This window comes from Pholis gunnellus, assembly GCF_910591455.1.
Source record: "Pholis gunnellus genome assembly, chromosome: 9".
NCBI classification, from domain to species: Eukaryota; Metazoa; Chordata; class Actinopteri; order Perciformes; family Pholidae; genus Pholis; species Pholis gunnellus.
Genome location: NC_136535.1, coordinates 7,973,427 through 7,986,972, shown reverse-complemented (window position 1 = coordinate 7,986,972; position 13,546 = coordinate 7,973,427). Strand labels below are relative to the sequence as shown.

Here is a 13,546-nt window from a genome sequence, read left to right as displayed (position 1 = left end):
AGCTGGTCACACATCTGTTACACCTCGCTGGAGGAATATAACACTCTGACACATAATCAGACGCTCTGTTTAATCTGAGCAGACATTTATCACCTGTGTTTGATTTGGTCGTCACCTGAGACGGTCGCATAAGCATTTCTCAAGGTAGAGGGAATTGCCTACGGCTTCAACAAATACAGCGGGTGGCTGGGATTCTGAATTATTTGTCTTTGTCTTACTTCAAAATGGCTGCTGTTAATATTATATATCTTCCCAATGACTTAAAGAAAAGAAGACAGATGTTATTGCACCAGTGAAACTAAAATTTTGTTTTTTTTTTAAGCTGCAAGGTCACAATGGATGATCAGGATATCATGAATTTCTCAAAAGGCTCACATATACTTAAAAACAGACAATAATTACATTCTTCCAATGTATAAATTACACGTTATATTTAATAACATCACAGGGAATGGATTCACTGGAAGAAATAGGGATACTGTTGCCTGCAAGCATATCATTCTAGAATTTGACTGTCATCGCATCTGTAACAAAAGCTACTGTACAGTATGTACATTAAATGTCATAAATGGGACGAAGTGTGAAAATAGTGTTTAATCATGTAGTGCCTACAGTCTGTTGCAGGAGGCCAGTGAAATGGAAACAATTAATATAAATAACTATCAACACCACAACTCAGATGTGGAGCATCACCTGTTAATTAATGTCCTAATTGAAACGGAAGAGAGTACAACATACTCTCCATCCAAAACATGCTTGATTATTTAGAAATATATTACAGTTAATATGAAGAAAATAATTTTTTTTTCAGTTTCCTGTTTTTTATATTTAACAATAACTTCATATATACCTATGAGCAACCGTCCATGTTTCATTCAGGCCCAATAAAGAGTTTGTTTTTCTTGAATAATCAGCTCTGAAAGTCACTCCAACATAATTTACTATCATCCGAAATGAAATGAAAAGGAAACTCCATTTATCTCGCTCAGCAAAGTGCACTGCTCAACATTTTAGCCATATTAATTAATGTGTACTTACGTCCCGTAGCCAATACATTGAAATTCATTTGGGTGAATGCAGGAACAAAGGACTGACTTGAGATCAATAGACATCTGCTATGCTGTCTTACTGGTGTAACCCTTGGCAGCCTCATTTGCTCTGACATTTACTGTATACACAGATGCTCCGCTGACCTCTTAAGTTTTTTGTTGTAATGATAAGTGCTTATGCTTAAGGCTTGCTGTAAATCCATTAAATCGTGTGGCATTCTGAGGGATGCCTTATTGTTCTCTTGGCCTCTAATTAACAGGGCAGTAATGCATCTAGTAGTCACTGGGTTCAAGCAAATGTTCCTGGGTTGATTTCATACATCAACAATAACAGCTAAATCATGTAAAACAACCGCTAATGAAGTAGAAGCAATCACATGGCTGTTGCCTTTACATCGTACGCACAGTCATCAGTCACATGTGTCCAGACGTTCTCAGGCAGCAAGAGGCGGTGGAAATAGCTCTGCACAAGACTGAGGTTAGGCATGCTTGAGGGGGACGCTGATATGAAGTGTCCGGCCTATTGTTGGGACTCAGCGTGAAAAGGTCATAGAGCTAGCATGTGACGCAGAGGTGATGCAATCCGAACGGACTCGTGGCCATCCAGGGGGAAAGCAGTCCTCTCCCCTTCTGCTGAGCACCCTGCACCTGCCTGCCCCTCGTGTCCAGAGAACGCAAGCTAATAGGCGGCTGAGTTGAAGCAGGCCGGAGCCATTAGAGCTCGGCGGTGAAGCCCGAGGAATTCGCTCGGGCTCAAGGCTCTAATTGAGACGGAGAGTGTGGGTCAGTGATCAAGCTGGGGCGCGCAGCGTCGCTCTAGAATGAGATTTTCTTGTCTTTTGTGCAGAGGTGAAGGCAAACAGGGCCTCTCTCTTCGTCTGAATGAATTGAACAGTTAAAAGTGCAGATAGCGTTGACTGTATGACGACAAACGCGGGGAGAATATCCTGCTGATAAAATACGAGCAGTATCAAAAGAAATCAAACGCTTTAGATATGAATTACTCAGATATTTAGTATTTCCTGAAGTGGAAGACTCGGACTGAAATGCATCTATGAATCCGTGTCCCGTGTGCAGTTGCGATCAGATAGCATTTATCTCTGGGAGATGATTCCTCTCCCACTCTTCCTTTCCATATTGGATATTTGAGATGGCAGCTCTGAGGAAATCTCCGTAAACCAGCACCAGCCATCTCATTTATGAGAGGCTTTATTATGGCAGGCAGCAACATTGAAGAGGGCCTCCCGATCTGTATTCAGAGCGCAAATAAGAGTCTTCATTCTATGTAATGCGCCGTTCACTCAACTCCCATTCTGGAACACTGGCAATCTAAAAGATTCCAAATTGTTCGATGCTGATGTGCTCTCTGAGCAAAATGAAACAATCTGGCCACTCATGTTCCTGTATGTGATGGACTGACTGATTCGTAGGCTGGGGAGCATCTCTCCAAGGAGTCGCACCTCAGCGCTCCTATTTCATAGATAGACTGTTATAATGAGATTAGGTGATATCACTAATCTTATAAGCTAATAAGCAGGTGTGTCCTGTGAAAGTTACTTACAAACCGAGTATCATTCATATTAATGTCACTTTTACATCCTATTGCAAAAGCGAGAAGAACCTTCACGCTTATGCTGCTGTGTTTACTGCCTGTGTTGACACATATCCACAATTTGTCACACCAATATAGAAAAATCTGACTTTACAAAAAAAACTCTCAATTCTTACTAGAACAGTATATGTCAGATAGCAACTCATTCTGCTCAACTCATTGCAGTAAATCTGTACCTGCATGCGTTTATGCATACCTGACCTGAATTTGTGCTTGTGATTGCTTCCTTATGATATAACAAATCTCAACAAGTCTCTGTATTCTTTTTTTTTAGGCCACAGCACTGTTTAGAATTCTGCTGTAGTTACTGTTTATACACAGTTCCAGATGTCATGCCCCTCTGTGCTTTCTTCGGTTCTCATCGTTGTATTTCCTTGTAGGTATGACAGTTACGGGCGTCTGACAAACGTCACTTACCCGACGGGCCGAGTGAGCAGCTACCGCACAGACGCCGACAGCTCGGTCCGCATCCAGACAGAGGGCTCCAACAAAGAGGACATCACCATCACCACCAACCTGTCGGCTTCTGGCGCCTTCTACACACTCATGCAGGGTTAGTGAATTTGAATGTGCTAATAGACACATGTTTGCAGCCAAGCACCATCTGAGGCCTGGTTGGCTTCATCTGGAAGGAGTCGTGGGGCTGCTGCCATGTGAGCTAACCAAAGGTAGTTCAAATGCAAACTGTTGGCAGTGAAGTTAGTGGGTCATCTAACCAGGACATTGTTTCTGACGTTTTCAAATTCATTTTTCAGTGCTTTGAGCGGCACAAAGAAAATTCCATTAACCTCTATCTTAATGTGCTGATGTAGAGTCAGACGTTTCAGATACAGATATCTCAAACACTACTAGTCTGGCTATATCGAGGGGTTAATGAATTAGTTAGCAATGCGTTGTGGCATTGAGGCGAGCTGACCTTTAAATGAAGATGTATTGTCTCAGTAATTATCAATTACAGAGCTTACCCACTGCAGTATTTGTTGCACCTCTGTTGTTTTAATGAAATGTGTCGGGCAACTCACATTTGCCGGAATGGAAACACATATTGACTTTCTGTCAGAAAACACAATTCATAACGCACAGTGCTGGTGGCCCATATGCGAGATCCTCCAGGTTTAGGACATTTAGTGAGAGAGATGCAGGCAGAGGGCGGACTGGTGTGGCTTTTTCCGCCTGATTTGTCTCACGCATTTAGGCATTCTGACATCCTGTTTTGTACCTGACCAATTGCTTCATGGATTACCCGTTAATAACGTTGAACTTTAATACCTCACTTTTCAAAAGACTGCCCCTCACACACACACACACAGCCTTTTCCCCCACTCTAACATTTGATTCAGATTCCAGCGTGTACTCCATCCTCTGGCCTACTCAAAGCTGTTTCTGAAACGGAAGACGACAGTCTCTGGTTTCTCACCGTTGCTCGATGGACTGGTCACCTCCGTTGTGACCTTGTCTTAGACATCTGCCAGTGAGAAGAGCGGCGCCAGGAACTCTGCTGTTAATTAATTCACTATTGTCTGCTTTGTAAGCTCGCAAGTGGGGGATCACATAGCACATGAATGCACGGCCTTCACGATTCCTTTCTGGTCATCTGGTTGTGTTTCTGTCCTCTTCACGTCACGCTTCAGCCTCCAGGCTGTTAATCATGTTATCATTATGGAGCTGAGAAATGTAAGATTCAAGGAAGCTTAATTGTAATTGTCACTCCAATCAGATGTATCGTCATCAGTCATTATTCAGTTGTATTAATTAACTGTGCTCATTGTGTTTTTATTCTTCGACAAAGACATCATTAGTTATTGATAACTAATCATACTGAGCCTTATAGTGATGGTGAGGTGTACTGTTCCATTATTGGTTATGTTTCATGCAAACTAGAGCTCCCTAAATGTGAGTGTAAGACAGATCTCTCCCCTGCTTAACTGTATGCCGGGTGTGAGTTGTGAGAACATCAGGGGGGGGGGGGGTTGAAAGGTTTTTATTCATAAAAATAAATCCTGAACCACAGTGGGCCTTCTTTATAGACACTGACACCCGTTCTAACATTTATAGAATTGTGATTTTTAGTAAAACAATTTCGTAGCTTGAACTAGTGGTGCAACGGATCATAAAACTCACAGTTCGGATCGTATCACGGGTCAGAGTCACGGATCGGATCACAGATATGATCCGCACAAAAGACAATTGGGAGCTAATATGACTTTTAGAGATACCTGATCTGGTTTTTTTGCTGCCAATACTTGCCGATCATTGATGATCTATTTTGGTAGAAACAGTTCTCTTTGTACTCCAGACTATTATTATTTATCTTGTCATTAGTAGTTTTAATGATGTATTATAAGCTGTTACTGTAAACAGGTTATAATTCATCTCTAACATCTATTTTATTAATGAGAAAAAATCTCCTTTAAACAACTGGATTTATTCAAGTTTCTCACCAACACTACATTTTACGAGATTACATTTGAACATTTGATAACGTTATAATTTACCTTCGCCACCACTGCAGTTACACCACTAACTTGCACTCAACCACTGCATTTGCAGGAATATTTTAATAATATTTTTTAAAGTGAATCCATCAGGTAGCGCGCTATTTTCACACTCTTGCCTTGTCCTTTGCGGACACATAGGGGATGCAATCATATACAACAAAACTAAAGGTTAAATGCTAATTTAACCTGCCAGTAAAAAACACTACAAATGCAATCGCACAATGTGCTGTCAACATAAATATTGTGTTTGTCAGAATACGAAAACGGTCGTCTTTGATGACGGACCTGTGTCTGATTCTTCTGATTTCCTGTGGAGGGGTCATCTGCTGCATTCCGCCCCTCTATTACCCACATCTCTGCAATTGTCAGGGAAGGATCAACCCCTGGTCCATTAGCAGAGATGAACAGCAGACTGTTGACAGCACGAAGACGTTCATCACATGGCTTAGATGGGGTGTCGTCTCTAAAGTCACATAAGAGCGAGGGCTGACACTGAAAGTCCATTTGTGATGTTGTTGTTGTTGTTTGCACCATAAACCGTTGCAGGGTCTTTCTTGTTATTTTAGGTATTTCATATGGTCTTTTGCTGAAGTAGCATTAATCACTATGAGGGGTGGGGTACATTTTGTCCCCATCAGGTATGAAAATATTTCATCAGAGGCAGGGATATATAGACCAGAGGGAGGGGAGGTGGGCATACACCCTGACCGTATGCACGCATTTGCGTGAAGTGCCGAATTCAGCAGTATTTTCAGCTTCATCTGGTCTCAGTGGCCTCTTTTAGGTAGGGTAGGCCCCCCGAGGCCTCTGGTCAACCCCTGAAGTGTCTGTATGATGGAGAGAGGTAAGGGCCAGTGCAAGGTCAGCCCTGCCTCCTCTGCCCATATCTCTTGTCTCAGCAGCACAGCACATCCTGTGGCACAGAAAAAGAACACAAAACCCAATCTCCTCATGAGAAGTTTTATTATTTTGCTTGCTGTGCAAAGAAAATAGTTCGTCACGGTCACTTTAACTTGACATGTCGGCACGAGGAAATTACAGTGTATGTTGTGATTCTTTTCTTCTTTTTCTTCTTTAAATTAAGTCAACTAATTAACGTAGTGTTTGACAAGCCGTTCATTTGCCACTGTTCTTAATGAGAATAATATTCATGCTGGTCCCCGTCAGTCTACTGACAGGAGGCAAGAAGGAGACTCTCTCTGATGAACGTACATGAGATGCTCAGTGGAAACATTAGTCACTGGTCTGGAGCTGGAACACAGGCTGTTGTCACCTAGGGACAGTAATAGACAGGCTCAGATTTATCCCTCGTGTGTGAGCGTGTGTGTGTGTGTGTGTGTGTGTCCACAGGCAGCCTAGCAGCTTTGATAGTTTTCATTCCTCCATATCCTCGAGGCTGCTGCAACAGCTGTAAAACTTTACTTTACTGGCGCTGTGAAAGCTCTCACTATTGATCTTTGTTGTCACCGACCCGACATTATCGCAGGGGTTCAGTTAAATACTGCTGCTAAAGGCTTTCTTTTTGCTGAGCAGCCATTTTAGGTCATTAAGATTGTGTCTCACTGAGATGAATATTAGATGTAGTCCTCTTGCATCAGCTACCAGGAGCGCTTCTGTTGTTTGCTGGTTGTTTCTCTTCTTCTAATCCTATCCCCCTCTACATCCTCAGAACAAGTTCGGAACAGCTATTTCATCGGTCTAGATGGCTCGCTGCGGCTAGTGTTGGCCAACGGCATGGAGGTGTCCCTGCACACCGAACCCCACTCGCTGGCCGGCACAGTTAACCCAACGGTCAGCAAGAGGAACGTGACCCTGGCCATTGACAATGGCCTCAACCTGGTGGAATGGAGACAGAGGAAGGAGCAAGCCCGTGGCCAGGTCACAGTGTACGGGCGAAGATTAAGGGTAAGCACGCCGCCTTGCTAAGAGCAACTGCTGGTCACACACACTTAAAAGGGACCGCAAGGCGGATGGTTGGGAGTGAGGAAAATGTCTATCTCGTTCAAAAATGGCATTGAATTTCAGCTACCTGCTTGACATGACTCCACTCACTGTGCAATCTAGCGTTGACTCGAGGACCTCTGCTTTCCTCAGTGTGAGTCTTAAGTATAGGCTAACAGCCCGGTTCACTGGAAGACTGTTAGAGGGATACGTTCACACAAATATTAGCACTGCGTCCAAAAAAAACAAACAAAAACAAAAAATGTTGCTGATGTTTATCTTCAATCGACTCTTTTGCACAGTCTTAGTATTTGATAAGAAATGTCTGTAAATGACCTCAGCAAGCTAACGTTGCTAAGCCGACAGAGTTTAAACACATAGAATATCAACAGGTCCCTTTTCATAATGGGATAAACACCCGATGTTTGTCCATGCTGCAACATAAGAAGGCACCTTTTAAATGCATCCTGATTGATAAGCTTTGTACGGCTTATCAAAACTTGGGTTGAGTTGTCTTCCACGTTTTCTGGGAGGCGACACAGCTAATGCGGAGGTGCCACTTTGTCTGTCATTGGCTGTTCATTTAATGGCCCCGTCGTCCCTTTGGAAGCGAAAGCGTCTAATGTATGTTACAGACAATGGCCCCAGGGGTGAGATAGGAAATGGGAGCAGCCTAATGGCAAGAACAGAGGGGATGAGCAGAGCTGGAATCATTGAGCGACCTTGAGTGGCATGTCAAGTGATATTACGTGGGTGGGTGGATGAGTGTGTGGCAGTGGGAGGGAGGGAGGGAGGGAGGGAAGGGGGGGGGGGGGGGGGGGGAGTCTTTACAGATCTTTTGTTGTGCTACGAATAAGCGAATTAAACGTGTTTGGCTTGTTGCTGTCTGTGTTCCAGTTTGTGTCTCTGACACAGTTGAACTACACGTGTTTGTTGTATTGTGCTTTTCATGTGTCAAAGTGAAATGGGTCAATGATTGTCTCCTCCACAACGTCACGTGCCGCTCGGGCTAACCCCCTCTTAGCCGCGACAACATTTATGATTTATGTTGACGAGGAGCAGTAGCTCTGTTTCTCTCCATGGAAACAAACCTTCCTCTCAGATTGAGTAGTTTGCAAATGTACATCAATGGGAGAGCCCTTGTGGCTGCCACTTGGCCATAGCAAGAAACTCCAACCACTTCAATGTGGAATTAAAAATGGCGACAATGTTGGTATCTCTGTATTAACATTTCAGTATCATCATCGGGTTTTATAATGTTTGTTCAAAAGAGATACCAGCTGAAAACAATTTAAAAGATAGAATGTGTTTCCTTTGATTGCAATGTGAGAAAAAGCAAGAACTGATGTTATTGAAGAAAACAGTAATTGTTAAATTAAACACGAGAACCGATGAAAAGCATTTCCACTCGCGAAACAGATTCATATTGTCATTTGACACAAAAGCCGTTGTATTGATTGAGAGCTCAGATGTTGCTGTAATGTTTTATTCTGAAGTTGAAAATTGTAACATAGTAGGTTTAATGCACTGTAAAAGTCTCTCTTGTATTTCTTCTTTCTTTGACAATTTTATTTTAGAGGCAATGTCCAATTTACAATAATTCCTCTTGAGTGGGTTTCCGTTCTCATGGGAACCTGGGATCTCTGCTGTAAGAGGTTTTTTTCCACCCTGTTGAGTCTTTGGGGGAAACAGATCCTGGCACGAATAACCTTCTCTCTTTCTTATACTTTATTTCCTAAGGCAATCTCAATATAATCTTTTTGGACAGACCGCAGGTATCTGCTGCGTATGAAAGAGTGTAAAACACTGCTGCCAGTGTTTTAGGAAATGCTAGAGAAGGAGCTCAGTCTTTGATATTAGTCTCTTATCTTTAAGGATCTAGTCAGTTTAACACATTTTTCATCCGTCGGTGCAGTCTGACTCATGTTATGATGGTAAGTTAAAGTAAAAGAGAAGATAACAAATGTGGACCCCTCCCGTTCTTATTACTAGATCCATCGGAGGAGGCCTGGGGCTCAAATTGCTGGTGCTTGCTCTTGCTTTTAGTGTAAAGTAATCCTCTCAATTAGGTATCAATGACATTAATTGCTTCTGGTGTAATTGTCCCTTCACAGATGACAGACACAAGCCTGCTCTGTGGCATTGGTCCGGAAAGTAGCCAATAGCAGCTTTGTTAGCTAAGATGTTTTTAAGCTTTGCCAAGATGTTTACCAAGCCGGACAGTAGCACATCTGAAGAGAAACTATGTACATCAAGAAAAAGACGTGATAGATAATACAGAATCGGAGAGGTCATTTGAATTAATGCCAGAGACCTCTATGACTATCATCTGCCAGATGGTGTCTAAAGTAGTTCTTGCATCCTAAGACCCTGATTTGATTTCTTCTTCCTCTGGAGCCTCTTCTAACAGAGGCTGCTGCCTGAGAGACGTGGTGCGTTTTGGGACTCTTTTGTGGATCTTTTTGGCTGCAGCACAGGAGCTGCCTCCCAGATAAAGCCTGGCAGCGGGTCAGTCTCCGTGCTGACCTGGACACGGTCTTAAGGATTACACTCTTCAGAGCGGATCATAGTGAAACCGTGTGCAGCCTCCTATATTCAAAAGAGGCAAGAAAAAGGTGTCATTTCAACAATATTCACACGGGAGAAGAATAGATTTTTTTTCTCCTCTTTTCCAATTTGCGGAAATGGCTAAATAAAACGAGAGTCATCTGCGCCTGGTAATTCTTTTCAGTAAGCAGTGAAAATGAATTTAATGATCGATGTGGCTCTAATGTTTCTTGCATGAATAGGCATACTCCCACTTAGACTCCACAGAATTTTTAGCACAAACAAAGAAATATGGTAATTCTTATAATTTCATCTCTTCAATGGCTCCTGCAGTCCTGAGATACAGCTCCTCTGTTGTAATTAACAGCTGTGAAAAGAATAATATAAAATAATCACTTTGTGATTAAAGCCCTCCTCATAAGGTCCCACCTCAGAAGAGCAGTGCGCACCAATTCCTCTCAATCCTTTCCAACTTCCCAACATGTTTATTTCCTCTTGGTGGAGTTGCTGTGTTCAAATGAAATGTTTCTAACTGCCTGCGTCCTCTCCTATAGGTTCACAATAGGAACTTGCTGTCATTGGACTTCGATCGAATCACCAGGACTGAAAAGGTCTACGACGACCACAGGAAGTTCACGTTACGGATCCACTACGACCATGCTGGGCGGCCCACTCTGTGGGCGCCAAGCAGTCGTCTGAATGGAGTCAACGTCACGTATTCTACTGAAGGGCACGTGGCAGGCATCCAAAGAGGTACCATGTCTGTTCGCATGGAGTATGACCAGAGTGGAAGAATCTCCTCCCAGATATTTGCTGATGGTAAATCGTGGAGCTACACTTACCTTGAGAAGGTACGAATTGTTGTTGTTGCAATGTTGATTCAATGGTTCATAGATAAAAAATGTACTGTTAGATGGTCGGGACATGTTATACAGATAAATTCTGGAGGTGTGTCTGTGTAAGAGCCTTGACGGGAGATTTTAGACTTCAGTTAAAAGTTAACTTGTAATACTCCAGCAGTGTTTGTGCTGCATTATCAGGCTCCAGCACAGATATCAGCAGAAATGTAATTAAAACCTGTCTGGTGCACCGCAGACGTTATACTTTGTAACCACAGTCTGACAGCAAAGTTCAAACTGAAATAGCTCCGATGAGAGGAACAGAGTGAAATGTCACTTTCTACCCACTAATTGAAGGATAGATTGTTGGGGAGAAGGTGAATAGCTGCAGTTCTCCAGCATAGACATCTAATGTGAAAATGGTAGCCTTTCTAATAGTCTATAGTCGTTTTTTATTCAGCAACATCTAAGTGCTGAGAAGCTGGCAGCCGGTTGTGACAGCCTTTGAGCTGACGTCTTTTATTGGTCCAAGAAAGGCGCGAATGGACATTTTTGATTTGCCAAGCAGCCTGTTTGTGAAATCATCTCTCAAGGAAATCTTAATGTCAAAGGAGTATCAACACCACTTTCAAGATGGGAATTATATTTGGTCTGAAACAGACTTGCATGCATAATGTGTTACTGCCTTTGACATTTTGCATGTCCTTTTGTGGTATACCAGCCCAGTGTCTTGTATATTCCCTACCAACACTTAGTGACAGTACGCAGTAGGAAGGTAATGTTAAATCTTGTCTGGTTTTGTGATACTGTGTATTTATCTAAAATACCAAATACATTAAATGCAATGAGACTTTTACTGTATTTAAACTACTCTAAGTATGAGTGTTTCCTTCTCTCTTTACAGTCCATGGTACTGCTGCTCTACAGCCAGAGGCAGTACATCTTTGAATTTGACAAAAACGACCGACTATCCTCTGTGACCATGCCCAACGTGGCGCGGCAGACCCTGGAGACCTCCCGCTCCATTGGCTACTACAGGAACACCTACCGGCCCCCTGAAGGTAACGCCTCAGTGCTCCAGGACTACAGCGAGGAGGGCCAGTTGCTGCAGACCACCTACCTGGGAACGGGCCGCAGGGTCATCTACAAATACGGCAAGCTTTCCAAACTGCTGGAGATCCTCTATGACACCACGCGCATCGGCTTCTCCTACGACGAGGTGGCGGGCATGCTGAAGACGGTCAACCTGCAGAGTGAGGGCTTTACCTGCACCATTCGTTACCGTCAGATTGGCCCCCTGATCGACCGACAGATTTTCAGGTTCAGCGAAGAGGGCATGGTCAACGCCAGATTTGACTATGTCTACGACAACAGTTTCCGCGCCACCAGCATGCAGGCTGTCATCAATGAAACGCCGCTGCCAATCGACTTGTATCGCTATGACGACGTGTCCGGCAAGACGGAGCAGTTCGGCAAATTTGGAGTGATCTATTATGACATAAATCAAATCATCACCACGGCAGTGATGACCCACACCAAACACTTTGACGCGTATGGCCGGGTGAAGGAGGTCCAGTATGAGATCTTTCGCTCGCTCATGTACTGGATGATGGTGCAATATGACAACATGGGACGAGTGGTGGCCAAGGAGCTAAAGGTCGGGCCTTACGCCAACACCACGCGCTACACATACGAGTATGACGCCGACGGTCAACTCCAGGTGGTCTCCATCAACGACAAGCCCCTGTGGAGGTACAGCTACGACCTGAACGGCAACCTGCACCTCCTTAGCCCCGGGAACAGCGCGCGCCTCACGCCGCTGCGCTACGACATCAGAGACCGCATCACTCGCCTGGGAGATATCCAGTACAGGATGGACGAGGACGGTTTCCTCAAGCAGCGAGGGAACGACTACTTTGAGTACAACTCGGCGGGCCTGCTGGTCAAGGTGTACAACAAAGTGAGCGGCTGGAGCATCAGATACCGTTACGACGGCCTGGGCAGGAGGGTGTCCAGCAGAAGCGGCACGGGCCACCACCTGCAGTTCTTCTATGCCGACTTGTCCAGCCCGACTCGGGTCACCCACATGTACAATCACTCCAGTTCCGAAATCACATCGCTGTACTACGACTTGCAGGGACACTTGTTCGCCATGGAGCTAAGCAGCGGGGATGAGTTTTATGTGGCCTGTGACAACATAGGCACCCCTCTGGCTGTGTTCAGTGGCTCGGGCCTCATGATCAAGCAGGTCCTCCATACAGCATTCGGAGAGGTCTACCTTGACACCAACCCCAGCTTCCAGCTCATCATTGGCTACCAGGGAGGCCTCTATGAGCCTCTCAGTAGGCTGGTCCACATGGGCAGACGGGACTATGATGTCCTCGCTGGGCGCTGGACAACACCTAACCATGAGGTGTGGAAGCGTCTCAACAGCAACCACATTGTGCCATTCAACTTGTACATGTTCAAGAATAACAATCCACTCAGCAACAATGAGGAGATAAAGTGCTACATGACCGGTAAGTTCATTTAACAGACCTATGTTTTACAGAGATGAGAGGATTTGCTTTTTAAGGGAAACTTTTTCCCCTAACCGTCCTTTGCCGGGGATTGAATTCCAGTGTTTACCCGGAGAATAAAAAAAATAGAAATTCATCATGACAAAGTATAAAATCATCCATAGAAACTTCTGAAACCACAGCTGCCATCCTCTGCAAAGTAGCAAACTCTGTGAAGTGTTCCTCTGACAGCTGTAAATGAAAGGAAGTAGGAAGCATCCTCAAATAATTGAATTGTTTGAATTGTTTACAGGTTAGTAAGTGTGTATAAATAGCAGTTGACAGATGTTAAGTGAGTCCTTCTAGAGCAATCAGTGATGCACATAACTTTTTTATCGTGCTAAAATGACATGTGTGTAGGGGAGGTGAGCCATGTCCTCATTTCTGTATAAACTGCCATTGCTTGCAGTTTATACTGCTCATTTCGGGGCTTTTTTATTTATTTTTTGTCGAATTTCGTTGTTTTGTATTCAAAACAACAAGCCACAAATGGAAGAACAAA

The 13,546-nt window shown here is 43.8% G+C and overlaps 1 protein-coding gene across 2 annotated transcripts in view; it reads left to right on the top strand.

Annotated features, from left to right (window-relative positions):
- Positions 1-13,546, top strand: part of tenm4 (teneurin transmembrane protein 4) — a gene marked incomplete at both ends in the record, with an annotated part of 111,028 nt that overhangs the window by 91,627 nt on the left and 5,855 nt on the right. For both annotated transcript variants that reach the window (XM_079165745.1, XM_079165744.1), the window contains 4 exons: positions 3,042-3,214; positions 6,829-7,064; positions 10,202-10,498; positions 11,391-13,005. In XM_079165745.1, coding sequence (XP_079021871.1) covers positions 3,042-3,214; positions 6,829-7,064; positions 10,202-10,498; positions 11,391-13,005 — 2,321 coding nt within the window. The remainder of the gene's footprint in view (positions 1-3,041; positions 3,215-6,828; positions 7,065-10,201; positions 10,499-11,390; positions 13,006-13,546) is intronic.